Source organism: Protopterus annectens, chromosome 7.part1 (genome assembly GCF_019279795.1).
Source record: "Protopterus annectens isolate FY-2018-M chromosome 7.part1, PAN1.0, whole genome shotgun sequence".
In the NCBI taxonomy this organism is placed as follows: domain Eukaryota; kingdom Metazoa; phylum Chordata; order Ceratodontiformes; family Protopteridae; genus Protopterus; species Protopterus annectens.
In genome coordinates this window covers 391,900,844-391,923,763 of record NC_056740.1, presented here as the reverse complement: position 1 = coordinate 391,923,763, position 22,920 = coordinate 391,900,844, and the positions used below count along the sequence as shown (strand labels likewise).

The following is a 22,920-nucleotide window of genomic DNA, read 5'->3' as shown; positions in this document are numbered from 1 at the left end:
TGCATTGTGAGTACTTTGCGATGTACTGCTTATGGGAAATGCGATTGACCTGCTTTTTTGCAATAAACTGAACAATACTGCAGTCGGATGAATATTCTTTTTAGAACCTCGTGCTATTGGTTTTTGACTTTACATTACTAGACCAGTGTATCACCAGGATTATATAATGCAAACGACCTGTAATTAGCAACTCAAATAATAAGCTGACAACATAATGTATCTCCTTAATCAACCCCATTGGGTAATCTTATCTAGTAAATCGATACAGATACAATTAAAATAGGAAACCAGGTGAGAGCGCGTGTCTGTATTCCTGGAGACTAGGCAAGAGGCTTCTAACTGCAGAAACCAATTAGTGTAAATGTAGTAGATGCTGCTGGTATTTTTTCCCCACTTCTTGTGTACCTCTCTTAAGCAATTTTGGGACGGTTCCATGAACGTTTAAATAGTGCTGCATTCTGTACTCATTGCAGTTTTTTTATTCATAAAACAAATGCGAACCAATAATTAAATAAAAGTAAAAAAATGTAGGGAAAAACATTTAAATAACACGTATTTACACCAAGTTACGGTTATAACTGTTTAGAAGCAATGCACATTTGTTATTGACTAACTACTTAACAAAACAGTTATATAACAATTCAAGATAAGAGGCAGTTTATGAATTGCAGAAATACAAACTATGGATATTACAATATACGGACATTTTGTGTTGTTAATAACTGCAAATATTCGATTTTATTTTTTTGGTAGTGCACAAAGTTTTAATTAATTCACTCTGCATACCACTCGACTTGCTCAGTTTGTTAAAATGATAACACCGGCTTAAAACTATCTTATTAGATAGCAAGGAAGGGAAAGTCTGTGCGTTTTCGCAAAAAGTTAACGGCTATCTTTCGGCAATGATACAAAAGCATTATATAGACTGGTTATGTGACCCTAAACTTTACTGACTTATTTGTCAGTACTGATAAATATGTATGATGTTTTGGTAAATTTGACGGCAAAAATCTAAGCACCGTCCTTGTTAGTATAAATGCTGTAAAACCAAAGGCCAGAACCGAGAGTGGATCCCATTACTCCCACCCAAATCTACTAGGCTGCGCTGACCACAATAAATACATTTTTAATAAAAATACATTCAGCGTCGTTAATATTTTTATAAGAAAATCTTTATTGTGATCATGTGGTTTTCCACACTACACTACATTACACTGCACACAAATATTTAACATTTTGCAGCAAAGCGTGCACCCCTTAACTGAAGGCACTTGTATTATACTGACATAAACATCCAGTTTACCAGGGTAGACGAGTGGCGGTCAGTACTTTGCTATCCCTCTACCGCTGCGCCATCTACCGTCAAGAAACACTCAACCAGCAAAGGTCATTTATTTTTGTTCTCCAGTACAAAATTCCTGCTACAAAAGAAGTCCACTTATATGACAGCATTGAAAATCTCCACCACATAACAGAAAGTTATATCATTTATACGAGAGAGAGAGAGAGAGAGAGAGAGAGAGAGAGCAGGCTGACAGCTTACAGCAAAATATTAAGACCACAATAATTTCTCCAGTAGTCAAACATTTAATGTTCTTGCGTTGGAAGGGTAGGGCTGGTATAATGACTAAGGTCCTTACCACACAGATGCGAGGTACAGGTTTTGATTCTGGTCTTTGATTACTGGCTAGACTTGTAATAATCTGCTTAATGATAGAGAGACTATTTTACCCATGACTGTTTGCATATAGCGACTAATGTGCTATTAGAGTGTGACCTATTTTTACAGCACGATTCAGAAGACTTCCACGACCTACAAACGTAATGAATTCTGTTAAACATTTGGCCAGATCTCAGGTGAAGATCAATTCAACAAGTATTAGAAAAAAATGTTAAGCCTTTATCTAAGAGTTTTCTGAAGACATCCTGTAGCTGGTGTCTGCGCTCAAAATTCTATAGCTCTGACTTTCAATAACCTTGGGAAAATATAAGAATAGTTAGATGTCTTTGATTTGAATAGACGGCAATATTTAAGGTAAACAAAGGAAAAATGAATAGACAAATTGTTAAAACGGAACCCACAATTGGACATTAAAGTTCAGCACCATGGCCAGCTCTAAAGCTTGCTTTGATGCTGCAGTACTCCTCAGAACAGCATTGTGCGTTTAGCCCAGTAACATATATGTGCTGTAGTTACTGCATGTCGTAGTTTTAGTCTGCCATGTAGTTGCATGGAAAAGAAATACACACTCCATTTGATCACTATATATAAAATATGAGTTTCAGAGAAAAAAATCAACTCTCATGTGTTACTCTGCTTTTATTAATAATACAGTTATGTGTCATTTTCATCTAGGTAAGTGGGTTGGTCCATTATTCCTTTTCAGTCAATCCGGACCACAGGACAAAAGGGACTACGTATATTGATACCAACTTTTTAGTGTAGGCAGTCAACAATCCTGTTATCTTAAGGTGACCGAATGTACCCCAGAAAAACCGCGCGGCCACTAGAAAACATGTAAGTCCCACACCGTTAAATCAATGACCGGAGATAAGGACTGAACTCTGGACCCTGGAACTATTGCAGAGATTTTACCACATAGCCTTTGTGCTACTCTTACACATGTAAGCCATCAGCTTAGTAACAGCCTGTTTTTCTTCTGTGAATTGTTTTGTCTAATTATTGTATTAACAGTATCAGTAGTAGTCATAGTTTTTCATCCCGACAAGACAAAACAGTATTACCAGTTTTCAGAAGTAATTAGGAAATTTTGTTAACAGCGGCGCACTTTGTACATGTAATGTATACGAAACAGAGGAATCAAACAGAACTGCAGGATATAACATACATCCTGTTACATCAGATACGTGGTACAACTAAGCAGATCTGTGTTTATTTAAGTATGATATCATTTTCAGGATATGAATAACTGTGTTTTATTTTGGTCCACGCCAGCAAGTCAAATACTTATAAATCCATTTTTTCTACTTTCTAGAGATTTCCTTTTCACGGAAGCACGTTTATGAGGTTCTGAAACGATCACACTATTTCCCCTGCGCTTAAAATCTGTATTATTTTAAGTGCAATTTCATTACTAATGATAAACATGTAACATCTTAAACATTTTATAACATTTTGAAATGTCTGATAGCCTACTGTATAATCCAACATAACAGAATCGTACTGTCTTAAAATGGATGCTGGTTTTTAATGATTTTGGGGGTTAGTGTTATTTCTTTCTTCTTAAACTGTATCCAACAAGCAAAAAGTAATATTTTTATGTAAGGGGAAGTTAAGCAATGTCAATTTCATCTGAAATAAATGGCTATTATGAACTGTTTTTTTAACTGTTGATATTTGGTTAGTCAGCATCGTGACCATTTGTGTGACAACTGTAATCAAACGTCGTTTAACTTAAGAAACCATTTGAAGGTGGTATGACTAAATGTGAATTCAACAATTATGTAGCAAAATAGTTCATGTCTCTGATTTATATAATATTTAAGAAATCGTGAAGAGTTTCTACTGTGGCAGCAATACAACACAATAAATGAAAGGAAGAGTATTGAAAACAAGACCCCCATACAACTAACTTGCAGTTAGGTTTTATTTATTCAGAAATACAATGAGAATAGGGGGGCTGCCTAACTACATTTGAGAACAAGATATATGCAGGATTGCAGGGGCACATTCCTTCCAACAACACAATACATCAAGTAATCAAACAAAGTGGGAAAAAAGAGAGTATATCAGTATGCTGCTTGAAGCAGAGTTCAAAGGAACTGTTAATGTCATTTAGAAGCTTTGGAAGTAAAAAAAATGGCTTAAAATGAAGGTGCACAGCACTGAAAGAGTGCAGGCTCTATCTAGATCTTGAATCAAGGCCGTTCAAATCACTATTCTGGCTGCTGTACTGTCAAGTAAGGACTGGCCATGCTGTTAAAGCATCATCTAACTCACTTGCAAATGTGATACAGGCAGAAAATGATAACAGAGGATGTGCATTGATAAATCACCTCAGGTCACATTTAGAATATTCTTCTCTTCCACAATGCAATATATCAAGTAATAGGACAAAGAGGAGACATGAGAGAGTGCATCAACGTCTTCCCGAACCTGAACGCAAATGAGTTTGCTATATCAATTAGATGTTTTGGAGGCAAACACACTAAAGTTCAGGAGTCTAAAGGTTTTATTTATTGCTTTGTTATGAGAATTTCAAGCTCCCAGATATGCAACAACTTAATATTCTGCACATTTGGATCAGACTTCTTTTTACAATTTTGTTTCATACCATAGGTTCATAGGTTGGTACCAGGCTATCAGCCCTAGAGCCTGTACAAGCCTAGCCATAACAATTCCCTGGATATTTCTTCCCACAATATTTACTTCCCTGGAACCCTGTCTAGCAGGGTGACTGACGTGATCCCCGGGGTGAATTTGATGTTCATAGCTGTGACCAGTTTCATGTTTAAATACTTACCTTTATACAGCTATAATAAAGAAAACATAACAACGTTGCTATCAGCTAGCCAGTTGCTCTAAACATCATTGGTAGATTCTTCACTGTTTATATATAAACAGGACATCTTCTAACTACTGCCTTTCATGGAAATGCAGATTGCACATTCAGTGGTTTGTGTCCTGTCTGTGGTCTGTGTCCATCTCTGTAACAAGCACCATACTTTGTCTGCATTGGTATTATTCATGCTCACTTTCTCACTTTGTTGCCTTTGGAATGTTATTGCTGGTACCCGTTCTCACTTGCATGTGCCCACCTGCACTGATAGTACTGATATTTCATCCTCCACCACACCGAATGCACTGTTTGTACATAGACAAATGTGACATCACCTGTACTATATGTGACATCACCTGTACATGTGATCTTACCTGTATATGTGATATCACCTGTACTTCTACAATCAAGAAATAGCTTATTAAAGTAGAATTCATATACAGGAAGCATTATAGCTTGTACTCTTCTCTTTTCACCCAGACAAATTTAAGATAATAGACAAGTTGTCACCTTCTATGCAGACTCATATCTATTGTAAAAGGAAATCATACTGCATTGTCCAACCCTTCATATCAAAGCTACCACTGTTAACTCATATTTTCTTTGATAGAGTTCCACATTTAAACTACTTTAAATTTTTACTGGTAATTCCCCTGTGCCCCCCTTTTGTCTACAGCTGTGTTCTGATTGCAAATAATGCAGTACCTGGACATGTTGTAAATCCTACATTCAGTATTCCCTTGCTGCAGAAATATTGCCAATAATTTCTTTTTGTAGGATACCTTTTCAAGAATCTACCTTATGAAGTGTTCTACTTTTTTCTCCATATGGTCATCATATCAAGATTTAAATGTTCCTGGTGTGGCCAGCACTGTTATCCATCTGACCTCACTTTACACCTCACATGTGAATGTTTCCTTCCTTCCTTCCTTCCTTCCTTCCTTCCTTCCTTCCTTCCTTCCTTCCTTCCTTCCTTCCTTCCTTCCTTCCTTCCTTCCTTCCTTCCTTCCATACTTCCTTCCTTCCATCCTTCCTTCCTTCCTTCCTTCCTTCCTTCCTTCCATCCTTCCTTCCTTCCATCCTTCCTTCCATCCTTCCTTCCTTCCTTCCTTCCTTCCTTCCTTCCTTCCTTCCTTCCTTCCTTCCTTCCTTCCTTCTTTCCTTCCTTCCTTCCATCCTTCCTTCCTTCCATCCTTCCTTCCTTCTTAAAGGAGTTTAACATAGTGAGACAGCTTTAAAAAAAGTAACAGAGATCTTCCTTTTTAAAGCTGTCTCGGTATGTTAAACTCCTTTAACATAGCGAGACAAGACACTTTATAAAAAGATACGGAAATCTTACTTTCTCCATTGCTTCCACCCACAGCTCTGATGTACTACATAAGCATACGCATGCACAGTACATCAGAACTGCCGCAGAATACCAGACAGCTGCAGAAGGGCAGCATGGAGGCATTATACAATGCCATTATTTAAAAAAAAGTAAGTATTTTTTCTTAAATAATGTCATTGTATAATAGCAATAACCCACTTCTGGGTGTGGGTAATGCTGGATTTACCCACAGTTGTCTTTGTTTGGCCACACGGGCTTCACCCTCATGACCAAACCACACCAACCGTGGGTAAATCCAGCATTACCCACAGCCAGGCATGAGTTATTGCTTAATCAACCTGGAGGTCATTTTAAGCCTAGCCATTTTGTCCCAGTGTAATGATAGAAACACTAGTCAATACCCAAGATTGCATTTATTGATGACAGTCACAGATTTTGAAGTTGTTGTTTCACAATCTTTGATACAAGGCATTAACAGAATGTCCCATCTGCCCCAAATGCTTGCATTTATAGTATCCTTCAAGGCGTGACAGTTATAGCAAGAGTAAAGCATACTTTAGCAAATGTTCCCTGGCATATACATTTGCTAATCAGGATGAATATCTTTTCTACTGCACAGAGCTGTCGCATTTTCCTGCATGTGCCCTGTGGCAGTCCTCAGGGCAATAAGAGGAGCTTTTTATGAAGGCTCTATCTGTACAGCAGCATTCCCTTAAATCTGTTTGAGGTTTCTCATTAGCAATCCTGGAAAAAACTGGGGAATGCATCTGTATGTGATGTGAATAGAAATAGTTGTAGCTTCTGGGTAGGCTGTATATGGTACAAAGTATTAAAAAGTCTTGATTTGTATACACATGAGTTATGGTCATGTTCATGTAACCTTTGAAAGGCTGTTTTGATGTTAGTTTTGAGATGGCAAAGCTGGCAGATATGTTTTAGGCTCACTCAGAACTTTCATTAATACTTTCAGTCATGCTGTTTTACTGCTATATTTCTCTTTGCACTGTCAGTGAATTCCACACTTACTAATGCTTCTCAAGTCAGAGGTAAACTGCATTATTGTGAGGCTTTGCAAAAGTTTGATGATTACATTGTGCTTATTTACATTCTCGGTAAAGCATGCATGTAATTGGCGTATTACAAATTAATCTGAAACTCAGATATGGTGACGTAGGCTTTGTGACTTTACAGTTTTCATGTAGCGTTGGTGAACAAATTAGATCTTTGTCTTTATCTTTAGCAGCCCAAAGGTTTTTAAATATGGTTTGAGATTTTCTGTTTCAGTACAACCTGTGACACAAGCATCAGGTTTCATTTGACCTTGACATGCAGTCGTATGGTTTGACAAATTCATTTCCTTAGTAACCTGCAGATGGCACACTGCCACTCCTTTGGAAATGCACCTTTATTTCCCATAAACAACCATTCTACTTACTTAACTGCTTGTGTTTGAATCTTACATCTCCAATGTTTTTCAGAGTGACAGGGGGCATGACCAACATTACACTTTTGTTAGTTTTCAATAATTTCAAATTTATGGCAAAGTGAACATAATAATTATTTAAGATAGGGAGGCAGAGCCCCTCACAACATCCTTTAGAAGTTATTTTAAACTGTAACAGTGTATTTAAGGTAGTCATCAAAAAGTGTACACTGAATTTTAATGTTGATCACATACACAGTCAGTGGAATCAGAGATAGGATTTTGACAAAAAAGTTTATCTAGTTTTGATAGATTTTTTTCCATAAGTGGATGATTGGAGTAAGCAATTTTCTCTATCTTGCAGTACAGTAGTGAATCAGGCCATTGGTTATGTTGCTGCTTTTCTCGGGTGATGGTGCTGCACACTTACTGGTATCAAATAAATTAAACAATGCAGTGGAATCTGTCACATCTACACCATCACATGATATTCTGGTGATGTTCCTGGGCATCTCTCATACCACCACAAGATACCCAGGTGATGTTCCCAGGAGTCTCTCAATCCACACCACCACAAGCCATACAGGTGATATTTCTGGGAGTCTTTCACATTCTCAATGCCACAAGATATCTAGATGATGTTCTTAGGATTTTCTCATATCCACACTATCACAGGATATTAGGTGATATCCCTAGAAGTATCTCAGATCCACAAAGCCATATGATATCCAGGTGATGTTCCTTGGAGTCTCTTGTTTACACCACCACAAGATAGCAAGATTATGTACCTGGAAGTATCTCACATCCACATCAGCACAGGATATGCAGGTGATATTTCTGTGAGTCCCTCACATCCACAGTGCCCCACAATATATCCAGATTATGTTCTTGGGATTTTCTTGTACCCATGCCATTACAAGATATCAGGTAATATTCCTGGCAGTGTCTCAGATCTGCCCAGCCATATCATATACAGGTGATGTACCTGGGCTTCTCTCACACCACATCACCACAGGATATTCAGATGATATTTCTGGGAGTCTCTGACATCCACAATGCCACAAGATTTTCAGATGATGTTCCTGGGATTATTTTCATATTCACACTATCACATGATATCAGGTGACATTCCTGAGAGTGTTTCAGATCTACACCACCATATGCTATCCAGCTAATATTCCTGGGAACCTTTCATATTTACACTACAACAAGATACCGAGATGATGTACCTGGGAGTCTCTCACACCCACAATACCACAAGATATCTGGATGATTTTTATTATTTACTTATTGTTTCTTTTTACTGGGAAGGTCCAATTGGACTGCTCTAGCCTCTTTTCAGTGGACACTCAGATAGAAAAGTTCCAAGGAATTATAGTAATAATATAAACAATTGAGTACAGTACTGTAGCAAACAGTTCAGCTACAAGACTTATACAACCTAACTTTAACAGAAAGGCTCAATGAGATACTGTGAGTTAAAGTAAGAACATTTTAATAACTTCATCATAAATAATATAAATCAATCATTTATGTGAGCATAGAAATCAAATCCATTTAAAGGCATGGTATTTTATATAACAGTTATTAGTGAATCAAGTATTTTTTTTTTTTGCTCAGTTTGAAGTGTATTTTTCTCATATCCACACTACAACAGGATATTAGATGATGGCCCTGGGAGTCTGTCGCTGCCACAGGATATCCAGATGATGTTCCAGAGAGTTTCTCACCACATCCACACCACCATACAATATCCAGTTTCATATTCCTGCATGCTCAATGGCACTGGATAAATGAAATATGGCAAGGGAGTTTCTCATATACATATCACCAGTTTCTTACAGAGATATCCTTAAATTAGTAGGCAGACTGATTCTCAGAAAGGAATTACACTTCTCCACCTGCCAATATGTCAGCATCTTACACTGATTTCTTGATAGTGATCATATTGACGTGTCATTTTAAATCCTGCATCACACACTTAGGAACTTCAGCCTTTTTATTTTGGTTTGCTAACATACTCTGTGTCACAGACATCAGCTATGTTGCCTAAATATGTTGATTTGTTGTAAGTGTCTGAAATATTATTCATTTTTGTTTCCCGTGTAGACTGAAAACAATAGTTTCAGGATTTTTCAGTGAAGCGTACATGATTAAATGCAGTTTATGACTGAGGAAATGTAGAGGAAAAAATAAATTCGACTGTATCACAAAAACACCAATATTTGCATTTTGTGGGGAAGCACAATATACACTGCCATGTAGTGGCCTGCTTCACCTGTGACACCTATCGTAATCAACTCCATGGTGACTTAAACTTGGGGAAAAGAAGACTTTCACTCCCAGTTATCAGAACATAATTAAAAATTTCACAGAACTGACCCTTTCATTTAAATTACAGTTGAACAAAGGACCAATTTCTGAAAACAACATGGCAGACAATTGTTTCACATACTTATAACTTTGCATATAAATGTTTGTAAGTTCTGGCCCTCCATTAATACAAATATGTATCACAAACATTTTAAAGGGAAGGTAACTGAACTTTTTGATGTGCAAATATGGTTTTATGAAAATTTCAAATTTTAATTCTTTAGATGAAATGATATCACTGCCACATCAATCTGATTTATATCCTTAACTGCAGTCCACGACAAAGAATTTATGCTCATTTTAGTTGTGCTACTTTTTTCAATTGATTCTTTTTTGACATTCTCAGTAGTACATATCTCTACAGCCATCTCTGTAATAATTAAAAATGGTATGTATGTAACCCTGAAATGAAAGTGTCACATTTTTTGTGGCTATTAAGTGAGAAACACAAAAATTGTTGAAGTGCAAGCAATCTGGTCTTAACATAGAAGTGACAAGTGGAACTATATTTGACTGCATCACTATGCAGCAAAAATATATGCTTATTACAAATAATTCATTAGGAGATATTTTCTTATCTGAAAAAGCGTGGAAACAAAATGGTAGGATTGAAAACTTCAATAACATATTTGCAAACCTGGTAAGATTTAAAGCCTTAATACCACATTCTTAAACTCTCACTCCAACTAGACATTGAAATACTCAAATATCATATAAAACAGCAGCCCCATTGCAGTTCTACTAGAACATTCTTTATACCACTTCTCAACACTAAAACACAGGCACATGCAAAAACAGAATACATTTCAGTTGTACCAATGCACTATGTGTGATGTTTGAGTTTTCTTTATTTTCGTGTCCTTTTAGAAGATAGTTAAGGATCAGGTGTAGGATGTTTGGCATTAGAGCTATGTACCCTGTTGTTTAATTTTCCTAATTTTGATGATTTGAACACACCATAATGACATATCAATTTCATTTTCCAGTTTTTGAGGGAAGCATCTTTAAGTATTCTCCATTTAAGATGGGTAAAATAAAGCAAAAGGCTCTTAGCTATTTGTTTCAGTTAGCCAAGCTTACATATTTAAGGATGCTGGGACGTAAAAGTAGAATTAATATTGTTCTTCACATAGTCTTTAATGGAAGAGTATTTGCTACATGAGGCAAAAGTCTTTCAGTCTTCAACCTCATACTAACTAAAATGCAGTCTAATGTTTCAAAATCTACCAGCCTTGCAAAAATACAATTTGGGGCAAAGGGCCTATATGAAGTGGTCACAGTAAGTCACTGTATGAGCTGAGCATTGTGGGATATAGTATTGTAGTCTGCACTACCTAGGCTATATAATTAAATAAGGACTGCTGGAATTGTTTAACATATTTGCTTTAGGTATTGTATAACATACTTTCCTAGCTGTATTGGCAACGAAATGTTCATACAGAGGCAATTCTGTAAGTTGCATAGGGTGTGAAATTTATTTAGTTAAGTGGCTGCATTCCTTAGTGGACATTTATCACTGTTTTTCATTTCTAGTATTGCACTTTGCAGGTGATAATGTGTATAGGGTGTAAATGCCTAGAATGCCACGGAATAATGCAGTCAGCACATGTTTTTAAATCATACTAGTAACAGTAATAGTAGTAAACGTTTTGTAGTATTAATGGTAGTAATGAGCTGTAAGTTCTAGCACACTGTGCAGCTTTGATGCCATGCTGTCAAAAGAATGTGTGCTTAGAGAGAGATCCATAAATATCATATAACCAAGAAAGTTATGTATTGATGCAACACTATTCATCTGACCCTCTGTGTGCATTTTTAAATAGTACTGTACACATTTGGTTAGACATTGATGTTTACATACTAATGCATTGGGCTTTATTACATGTATGTCATTAAAACATAAAACTAGCCTAGTGGTACCTTTTTGAAGTAACATTATTTGTTTATATCTTTTTCTCATGTAGCTCTTGTGTTATATTGTGTGTACTTTTGTTGATGTATTGGTGATGGGCTGATCACATCTAGAGCTTTCAATGTATAGCATAACAACTTGTAACCATTCAGGTTTTGATGTAGTGCTACTCAATATATCATATCTTACATTGTAGCAGGGTATAGAACAGAGATGACATCACTTAGAATATATTGCTTAAACTCATAACTAGTTTACTTTCAAATAAAGAACTAATCAGCTGAGCATTTCATCTAGTTTTAGCTCCTGTGCTGCACCAATAGTAAGATACAGGTGGCACAATGTTTGTATGTGGAAAGCTTTGTGAATGCCATTGTGGTTATTAACCGGTTTAATGTTAATATGATGCCTAATAATTGTTTGAATACTTGCATTGTGAGCTACAGCATTGGTTATATGTTGTCAGTGAAATGGTCCTACATGAGAAGTTTCAAAAATTGTGCACAATCCTGAATCTTAGCTCATTCTGAAGCAGTATTACTTCAAGGAAAATGTTCAGATTTTCATTTCAATATTGCAAAGCTATTGAAGTACTTGTGATTGAATCTTTGTGTGTATTAAATCCTCATAACTGACATGCCACAGTTTTTGACACAACTTTATTTCTTACCTTATTTTGCATTCCTGGTATTATACAGGACAACTCAGTTATAGTTTTAGTGCCCAAGGTATGCAGCATTTGGAGTTTCTTTGTTTTTTTAATGTAATTTACTACCCAAAAAAGTAGAGCTTGTCACACGTACTTGTTTTCACAATACATGCACACTTGAGTTACGTTTTGTGGATAGAATGTGATTATTGGATGGCCTAATGGAGATAAAAGTGAATTTCAACTTTCCTTTTTTTCATTTTTTGTTTAATTTGGAATATGCAGCATATTCATGCAAGCACAAATCTACTGGCTATGCTCCAGGAAGTATGGTTAACTACTCTAATTAAACTGATAATCGTAGGAAGGTTATGTCAGAGTTACAGTATTAAAGTATTGCATATCTACAGAGACTACAGGACCCTGCATTTATGAAGCTCTTTGACAATTCAGAAAGAAGACTTTAACTAATGGCTTTCTCTCTCTGTTCAGGTCTGCAGTCCTCTGGTGATAACTTTGTGTCTGAGAGATTTCTAAGTTATTATGTCTCTCCACATTCCTATAATCTTGTGTCTGATACTTAATCTATTTGGAAAGTTTAATGCCTTTCTGCTATATGAATGTATTTTAAAATACTTATCAGCTTATTTTGCAATTCGGGTCCATTTTGCGAGTAATACTATTTTCAGATTTTCTACAGATTTTCTAATTGCTGTTAATGTTTTATTTAAGTTTACTTATTCCTGTAATTATTTATAGTGCTTTTTATTGTAAACAAATTCATACAGCATAACCCACACATAGAACACAATAGTCCTCCACACATTGTTTAAACTTACCCTAACTCTAACCCTAAACCTAACCTTGAACCTCACTCTAACCCTAAACCTAAACCTAAACCTAATCCTTAAATTTAGTCCCAATCCATAACTGAACACTAACCTTAAATCACTGCGTTCTTGCCAATATAAAAGAAATGCATTCACCCAACTGGAACTTTCATTCAGTCTGGAATTCATCCAAACTGAATTCAACCAACTGGCCTTTCCTTCAGTCTGGAATTCAACCAGATGGATTTAACCAAATGGCCTCAGTGAAGCAGCTCTTGATAATAAGTTATTGATCGAATTGCTATGTAACACTCAGTAACAGTCTAGAGCTATTCTTAAAGATTGCTTCCTTTTCCTCCATGTCTTGCACTACACTGAAGATGCTCACTAGGTGGCAGTAGTGGGTACTGTCATTTTGTAAAGCATCACTTGATAAGGTTGCCTAATTTGTGTTGTGAAGCTGGAACATGACTGAAGTGACTTGTCAAGAATGTGATTAAATGAAAGTGTGCTGCACTCTGATACAGAACCAAGTTCATGTCTGTGCTCTAAACAGACCCGCCAACTTTAGTGTTTGCAGGAGCCCAAGGTAGCTCATGTTGGATCATACCTCCTAACTGTCCCTGATTTTCATTCAAATTTTAGGTCTGTCCTTCTTAATCCCTCTTAAAACTGGTGACCGTTGGAGAAAAGCTGGCAAATTTTGCTTAATAAATAATGATGGTAATTAGAGTTATATACTTCTTTTAGTTAAGAAAATGTATATAATTCACATTCTCTCATTCTGCCAATGTCTCAAGTTAATAGTGCTAATATTTTATGTGTCCCTGATTAGTTCTGGACTTGTCCCTGATTGGTTGAGAAACTATATATTGGATCACTGAACTTATAGATCTTACGGGACATGTGAAGAATTGCTGTTGGCATTTTGCTTCTCTCTGAGATCTATCTCTTGTTGAAAAAGCTACAGCATTATAAGTCTGTGTTAGACAGGAAGAATTACCTGCTAGTACCTCATCTTACCAAGAAGTAGATGAAGTAATATTACAGGCATGTTACAAAGGCTGCTTACAATTTTAAGGCTGGCAGGAGAGCTGGTGGGGGAAGTCATATGCAAACCACTGTTAAAAATTGGAGTTATAGAAAAGTCACAGCAGTGACTAGAAATTATGCTTAACATAATATATAATTATTTGAATGTAAACACATGAAAATGAGATTTAATTGTTAGTAACTGTAAATCAATGTTCCTGCTGCTAAATAATGATGCAAGTGACACTGTGCTTGTGGTTGAGAGAGAATTACCATCCTCAGAGGTACTGGGATGGAGACAGTTCTAGATGGGTCTATATTATATCCTCAAATGCTTAAAAAAAAGCAAAAGATTGACTTATTTTTTTTTAAACTTAAAATTATCGAAAAGAAAAAAGAAAGAAACTCAATTTTTCAAATTTTTTCCGGTTTGGTTGCTTGGTTTAGGGCTCAGATTCAGGTAAGTGTGCAATTGTGTGGATGTGAGTGTTAGGGCGGATTTAAGTGAGTTAGGGTTAGGGAGCAGGTGAGGTGAGTGTGTGATAGTGACAGACCTTTGGGTTAGGGTTTGGGTTAAGGTAAGTGGGTGGTTAGTGGTGTGTGCATAGTTTAGTGTAGGGTTAGGTATCAGATTTTAGGTGTATGTGTGTGGATTTCTGTTTGTTTGGTGTGCTTGTGTTGTGTGTATGTATTTTGGATCAGCAATTTTTTTCCCTGGGAAAAAAATCGCTGATCTGACAGTTCGAGATTGTAAGCTTTCGCTTAAATTAGGTCGATCAATCAGCGTTCGCTTTTTTAAGTGCTCGATGATATAATATAGACCCTTCTAGATTTTTTTAGGAAGCGTTGCTTGTCACTATTGCCAAACAGACTGCAGTTGCACGAGCTTGTAATAGATAACATTTTGTTTGCTTGTTATTGCATTCCTTTTGTTTGACCATTCACATTATTTTTCAACACTCAGTGAGTTTACTATAAGAACATTCCACAGCTCTGTCTTCTTTAACAGGCGCTCAATGACACTTTATACTGCAGCTCTAAATGTGACCACATTGTTGCCATACAGAATTCATGAGGCTGTAGATGCTGTTTAAATGCTATCTTGGTGTGAACTTCAGATGGTTCACATTGATTTCTCAACTTGGGGAATCTGACGTCTCTTATGTTGAGGATAAGATACTGTCTTGCAGAGCTGTCAGTGCAGGAAAACATTTTATTATTGTTTAATGTTTATGCATAATTTAATATTTCACATTCTAGTTCTAGTAAGTTAATGGATGTTAGATAAACACAAATCCTTTTTCTTATACATTTTGTTTACTTTTATGAATTTTAACCAAACCTGGCATGCATTTTATATCGAAGGACCATACCTCTCAACCTCTTAAGTACAAGATTTCTGGACAAAGCTAAAAATAATGGGTGTGGGAAGGTGAAAGCCCACATTTAGTGCCAGATTTTCTGAAAGCTACAAAGACTGAAACACAAATTTCTGTCATTATTTAGTGGCTGCAATCCTCAATAGTTTGTCAGAAAAAAGACATTTTATGAGAAATACACCAAAATATGAGGCAAAAATAAAGACATTCTGCAAAATTATAGGCAGTTGAGAGGTATGTAAAAGACTAATGTGTCAAACAAGTAAAACAATAAATAAAAAGAACATACACTGAACTCTGAAGGCGTTATAAGAGATCTGGGAATGCAGGCTGACAGCAACCTCTCCTTCGACCACCACATTGCCACTGTGGTCAGAAAGTCCTTCTATGTGGCACATCTCATTACCAAGGTTTTGTATCCAGGAAGAAAGAGGTCATTGTCTCTCTCTACTCTTCCCTCATTAGACCAATCATCGAGTACAATGCCCCATTTGGCATGTACCTCACTAGACACCTGCAACAGCTGGAGAGGCCACAAAAGTACCTCACAAAGAGATCCTAGGCCTTAAACACGTGTCCTACATGGACAGACTAAAAAAAACTCCAACTATTCTCTCTTTCATATCGCCTACTTAGAGGTGATCTCTGCTTGACTTACAAAGCCATGTCTGACCCAGCCCTGTTAGAAATGTTACATCTAAAGAAATCCCAGTCCCTCCACACCACATGCTCCAGAGACCTCAACCTCATTACCACAATCAAAACAACATGCTGGAGGGACAGATTCATAACCCAGAGACTGCCCACACTCTGGAATAGACTTCCCATACATGTCAAGCAGAGCACCTCATTGTCCCTCTTCAAGAGAAATCTTGAGGAGTGGATGGGTAATAGAATGTTCACCCCGGGGATCACTCCAGTGGCTCTACTTGATAGAGGTACTGGGAACTAACATTGGGCGGCATGATGCCAGGGTACTTCTATGGGCTAAGCTTGTTAAGGCTTCAGGGCCATTAGCCTAGTATACACCTATGAACTTATGAACTTAGAGGGATCATGTGAACTAGAAGTATCAATTATTTAATACAAGGTGTATGTTACATAAACAGTTTTAGTCTTAAACAACCATTTTGAAAAATGTGCTGCTTGGATTATACAAAATAAAAAAAACTGAAATGTCAGAAACTATAATTATTTTAAAGCTATCTGGACAATTATTTTATAAACACAGATATTCCTTACTTAGTTACTTAACTAACATTTACAGTTTATAAGTTCGTATTTGCCCCCAGCAGTCAGAAACCAGTTTGTTTTATGAGGAAATGTTACGCCACAAGCAGTACTTGCACATGTATCCTCAAATATCTGGTGCATCATTTGTTCTACCCATGTGCTCATCCGATGCATACCTAAAGAATCACATGTGCTTGTCTTCATTTACACTTTTTGAGTGGAAACAGTTCCTTGTATTACCCCCAGTCCTGTGTCCAGCCAGCTTTGTTCTGTTCTTTCCAATATTGAAAATGCAGCCTTAAAGGAAAAATAAACCAGCATTTTCTGTATTTTTACCCTTCTTTATTTTCATGTTTTGGCCATATTACTAATACTTTTTCAAACATGTTATGTATTTATCTGTCGTCCAATAAATATACTGAATATGGACAAACATGAAAGAACCACAATGAGGCAAGAAAGAAAATATGTAACCGAGTATGTCTTTCCTCCTAATAGTTTCAGTTCATTGTTGCTTGACAAGTAGATAAAGTACACATCAGGAAAAAGTGCTTGCTCTTCTCTTTTATAGTATATAGACTATATATAATCTTTTAAGAGTGAGACATTACAGTGAGACTATATATAATCTTTTAAGAGTGAGACATATTATGTCATTCACAAATTCATCAATACTAGTGCAGACATAAAAACTTACCAAACAGCAATCATTTCTGGAAGAAATTCATCATTTTTGCGAGAGTATAAAAAGTGGGGGTCACCTTTCTGTTCACTGCACCTTCGAGACTGTTCATTGCTTTGGTTATCCACCCATTATTAGTGTCTGCACATGTAGGTGTACTAAACTACCGTAATGATCATAATATAAAAAGCATAAAAAAAAAGACCACTTTGCTGCTAGTTATATTTCTACTATTTTGTCTCTAGAGGAAATCATGGCATGAACTAAGGGTAGGGCAAATAAGTATTTAATCATCTTGACTTAGGTAAAAATAGGTTATTTTAAATCCAAAGTATTGGTGCAAACACAATATTGTAATACAGTAATACAGTATTACATCAGAGTTACATCAAGTACTATGACATGCTAAAAATTGTAAAAACAAAAATACCATTGGATACAGATCCTTCCAAAGGATCCCTTTATTAAAACACTTCTGAAGTGCTTTTAATAAAGGTGTCCTTGGTAGAGGTAAAATCCAGTCAATATTTTTATTTATTTTACTTTTGAAGTATAACACTGAGACAAGTGGTGGAGTCTTTAGTTTGTGTTAAAAATTATGTTGAGTTTTTACCAGTAATTACTGGTGTAACAACTATGGAAAAAGGGAGGATGCTCTGAACACAGTAAGAGGCACAGTAGGCAAATGGAAATAAGGGAAACAAATGCAGGACTACATGATAAAGCTGGCACATTGTGAATGTTTAATTAAACTGTTTGCCAGGGTCCATGCTTAAGTCACAAACAGCTACCTGAGTAAGGAGCAAGCATGGTGATCTGCTCACTCCCCCAAGGCACCACTGCACACATAGCAAGAAGGGATTAAAATGGAAACAATGTGTCCCTTAACATTATTAGGCATATATTGTATAGCTGCAACTGCAGTCTCATATGCATTGAATTCAGTTGAATTTAGAACTGATTGACTTTATGTAGTATGATCCTAAATTCCCAAAAGACATTTTTAGTCTATTTGCATTCTATAGGTCATGTAATCATTATGATAAGTCAGGTAACCAAGCTGTGAAGCTAACACACCATGATTATTTGGGTCTCAAGGTTGGTCAGGCCTATCTGAACTTTAAATTTTGTTCATCATATGTCATCAAACTTTTTTATGCACAATTGTTAGCATAAAGAGTCAAGCATGCTTTACGAGCTTAGGTAATTTTTTTTCTTGTTTTCTTTCAGTCTTATCATTTTCGGCACTGCTAGTGCTTTTGTTTTGAGGAAGCAAGAGTATTTGTTATCATGCCAAGTTACACTTTTTTTCCGAGTTTGTTGCCTGTCTACATCATTGTCCCATGTATGAGAAATACAAGTTTAGCTTATAAAGCCTATAAAACCTATAGCCTAGTCTGATCTGTAAAGCCATGGACTGTATTATTATGGATCCCATAAACAAGGACATAGGCAATCTCCAAACACTTGACCCCACCCATTTCAGATTTGTCAGGGGCAAATCATGCCTATTGAACTTGGTTGATTTCTTTGAGACTGTCACCAAGGCCCTGGATGAGGGAAAGTCAGTACACACAGCTTATCTTGACTTGGCCAAGGCCTTTGACACAATCCCCCACTCAGACATCATATAAAAGCTAACACAACTTGGCATAAATCTCTGTCTTGTCAGGTGGGTGGCCAACTAGCTCACCGATAGGACCCACAAGGTCAAAATAGGCATCACCACCTCCGACAGCAGACTTGTCAATAGTGGTGTTCCCCAGGGATCTGTCCTGGGATCCCTACTGTTAGGCATCTACTTCTCAGAGGTCCAGGCAAAGACAAAGGGTCTATGGCTGACCAAGTTTGTGGATGACTGTAAGTTGGGTGCTGCCATTGACCCCCTGAATGATGTTAACATACTGCAAGAGGGTCTCACAGCTACAAATAACTGGTGACAAAGTCATGGCCTTAAGATAAACACAAATAAATGTATTATCATACCATTCCGCAAAAACACAGCCCATACTGATTACCTCGGCAACCCCCTAAGCACACAACAGTCTCACATTCAACCATCATGTGGTGGCAGTGGTCAGAAATGCCTTTTACTTGGTTCATCTCATAAGTAAAGGGATTGCATCCAGAAAAAAGGAGGTTATTACCTCTCTGTACTCTTCCCTCATTAGGCCTATAATTGAGTGAAATGCCCAATTTGGCATGTACCTCTCCAAACACCTGCACCAACTGGAAAGGCCACAAAAATACCTCACAAAGAAAATCCATGGCCTCCAACATCTGTCCTATGTGGACAGGCTCAGATCACTATCACTCTACTCAGTATCATACAGATTGCTCAGAGATTATCTGTGTCTCGCCTACAAGGCAATATCAGACACTGATCTGCTAGACATGCTCCATATCCATAAGTCTAACTCCTCACGCATTGCCCGTTTGATAGGCCTAAATCTAATATGCAACATCAACAAAACCTGCTGGAGAGGCAGGTTTTTGGAATAGACTTCCCATATATGTCAAAGTACCTCACTGTCCCTTTTCAAGTGCAACCTTGATGAGTGGATGGGAAACCACAAATTTGTCCCAGGGGTTCCACCTTTATCCCTCATTGACAGGGCGACAGGTGCTGACTGAGGGTTTTTTGGGGGGATAAACTCTTGGCTAGGCTTGTAAAGGCCCCAGGATCATTAGCCTAGTAACCTCCTATGGTCCTATGATTCTATGACATTTACAATGTATTATGATTATTTTTGAAATTTGTGCGACAGTTTTTTTTGAATGGTCAAGGAGAGTGACCAAGATAGGTTCTAAATGTGGCCTCATCGTGTGACTTTAGCCTGAATCCATGACATATATATATATATATATATATATATATATATATATATATATATATATATATATATATATATATATATATATATTTGTTTTTAGGATCTACAAGGTTTTCTTTGTTGCAGTCTGCTGCCATGTTACACTTTCTAGGCAGTATAAATTTCTAATTAAGGCTCTTCTGTTAATCTCATAGATTGGTGTTTGTTTCAAGTGATAGTATGCAGGCTTGTCTGATGATAATTATGTATCACTATCTGTAGTATTGTATTATCTCACTGTAAACATTGTTTTCCACATAGGAACATGCTATAAAATCATACTTCATGATGAAGGCAGCCCTGAGGACATCTTTCAATAGGCCAATGTGACAGGGAGTCTAGTAGATCTCTTTGTTTTTTTATGGAGAAGGAAACCTCCTTTCTCTTCCTTACCAAGGTTGGGGTTATTTTTATTTATCTTATTTTTATTTTGACATTTGTTAACCGGGTATGCCCAACTAAGCGAAAGCCCATTTTAAGCGGAGACCCAGGAGAAAAGCCCCTTACAGAAAAAAAATTGCAAACACTAGATAATAGTAATGACAAGAGGTGTAAAAATACATGAATGTCTCACGTATCGTTAGATTAAGTAACTGACAAAGACATAAGATATATGTAGTACATATATACTTGGGTCTATATCATATGTTCGAAGTTTTATAACTTCAAATGTTAAAATATGGAATTTAAATGTTCCAAGTTATAAAACTTCGAACATATGTAGAAAAAACAAACAAACCCAAAACTAATGGCTGTAGGCAGGGGGGCAAGCCCCCCCTGCACCCCCACACCCCCTGCTCTTTAAATATACCAACTCCGAGACCGCACTACCCTGTACTGCACTATAGTGCAGTCTCGGAGTTGGTATATTTAAATAGCGGGGGGTGTGGGGGGTGCAGGGGGGCTTGCCCCCCTTCCTACACTGGTCAGGTAAGTTCCATTTGTTTGTTTGTTTTTTTTTAATTATATGTTCGATGTTTGAAACTTCAAACATTTAAATTCGATTATTTAACGTTCAAAGTTTTCAAACTTCAAACATATAATATAGACCCTATATACTTATATGTTTGTTAGCCTGGCCAATTCCCTAAAAGGACAGCTGTGAAGTTGAGAAAGGACTTACCTATTTAGTTTGAGACTTCCAAGCAAAGAAACCCCTGGCATGTGTAACAAAAGATAACCTAGTAAATAATGTGTGGAAAGCACTATGGGTAAATGGACCTTCAAAAATAATTAATTATTAATTAATAATTTGGTCAGAAAATAATTACGACATGACTAATTTGGCACATAAGAAACTTTAATAAAGTATGCTATAAATGGTGCATAAAGTATTACAGATGTGCATTTACCTTTATACGTATTGCCCCATATACCCCAGTAGATAGATACAGTATCTATTATTTTCCTCACCTGTTTTTAGGTTTGTAAGCTAAGTGTTTTTGTACATTATTCTTTTACATTCAAGTAGAAATCCTCCACTTTCATTATGCACAGTATTTCTTCTCTAACATCACCCTGTCTCTCTTCCCTCTTAAGTCTTCCCCTGCTTGCCTTTGAAGTTGCAACAGCACATGGTCATGTTTCCAGTGGAATTTTTTCTGACAAGTATCTCATGTAGTAGCTGGTGACTCAGAATGTACAAAGGTGTGACATAATAGTTCACATGTACAAATGTAGCAGTCCTCAATTATGTCCACTACAAATGTACGTATAATTCAGAGCCAAATGATGTATATGCATCTGCTTCAGAGATGTCAGATTAGGAAATCAGCCTACTTATGGATTTTATCTGTATATTTAACTTGTCAATAGCTGATACAAAGTGTACATTTTTGCTCATAAATTGTACTTCGTATATGTTCTTATATGTGCTTTACAAATAATTTAACTGTCTTTTACCATGCTGAACTCAGTTGTACATTATCGTATAACCTGTATTATTGCTATGTCTGCTATTGTGTATTTTTCTATATTATATTTATTACTGCTGTGTCTTCTTATGTTCTGACTACCTAATGGCCTGGGTAGTGGTTGAAAAGGATTGTGTATCCACATGCTCACCCATTCAACAAACAAACAGTAAATAAATGCATATATAAGTAGCTACAAGGGAAATTGTATAGTCTTTTCTTACAGTATAGTCTTTTAATGACCTATCTATCAAAGACCATTGCAAAGTGGCTAAATAATAAAAAATAGCATTTTTCCAAGGCGACTGTAACCCTTTTATGAAATGCAGTGACTTCATAGTTTTAAATAAAGAGATATACACAATCTCTTTCTTCATAAGGGGATGTAAGCTTAACCCCTACCCTGTAAAATAGCTAATTGAGTTCAAAATTTGTAAAACTTGTCTTAAGGGCATTTTAACTTGTTGAACGCATATTTAAATTTTTGGTCTTTGGCAAAGCAATCTATATGTAAAAGATAGATCCAGTTTCCATGGAGATGTAAACCCAAATTTCAGGTAATAACTGCATTCTTCAGTCCTTTCTGGACTTTTTATTAGTTTCCCTGAACCCATACTAGCAATCAAAATCTACACTCTCCATCAGTCAGACATGGAACTCCACCAAAGAATGACACTAGACATCATCTCATAGCCTTAGCAAATGTTCCTTCATCTTGCTTAGGGCCCTATATCCCAAGGCTGAGATTCCACAGATTAATCTGTGTTAAGC

At 36.6% G+C, this 22,920-nt stretch overlaps 1 protein-coding gene across 1 annotated transcript in view; it reads left to right on the top strand.

Annotated features, from left to right (window-relative positions):
* ONECUT1 (one cut homeobox 1) overlaps window positions 1-22,920 on the top strand; it is an 86,686-nt gene that overhangs the window by 6,990 nt on the left and 56,776 nt on the right. Inside the window, exon 2 of the mRNA XM_044078460.1 lies at window positions 18,633-18,647. Within this exon, the coding sequence (XP_043934395.1) occupies window positions 18,633-18,647 (15 nt within the window). The remainder of the gene's footprint in view (window positions 1-18,632; window positions 18,648-22,920) is intronic.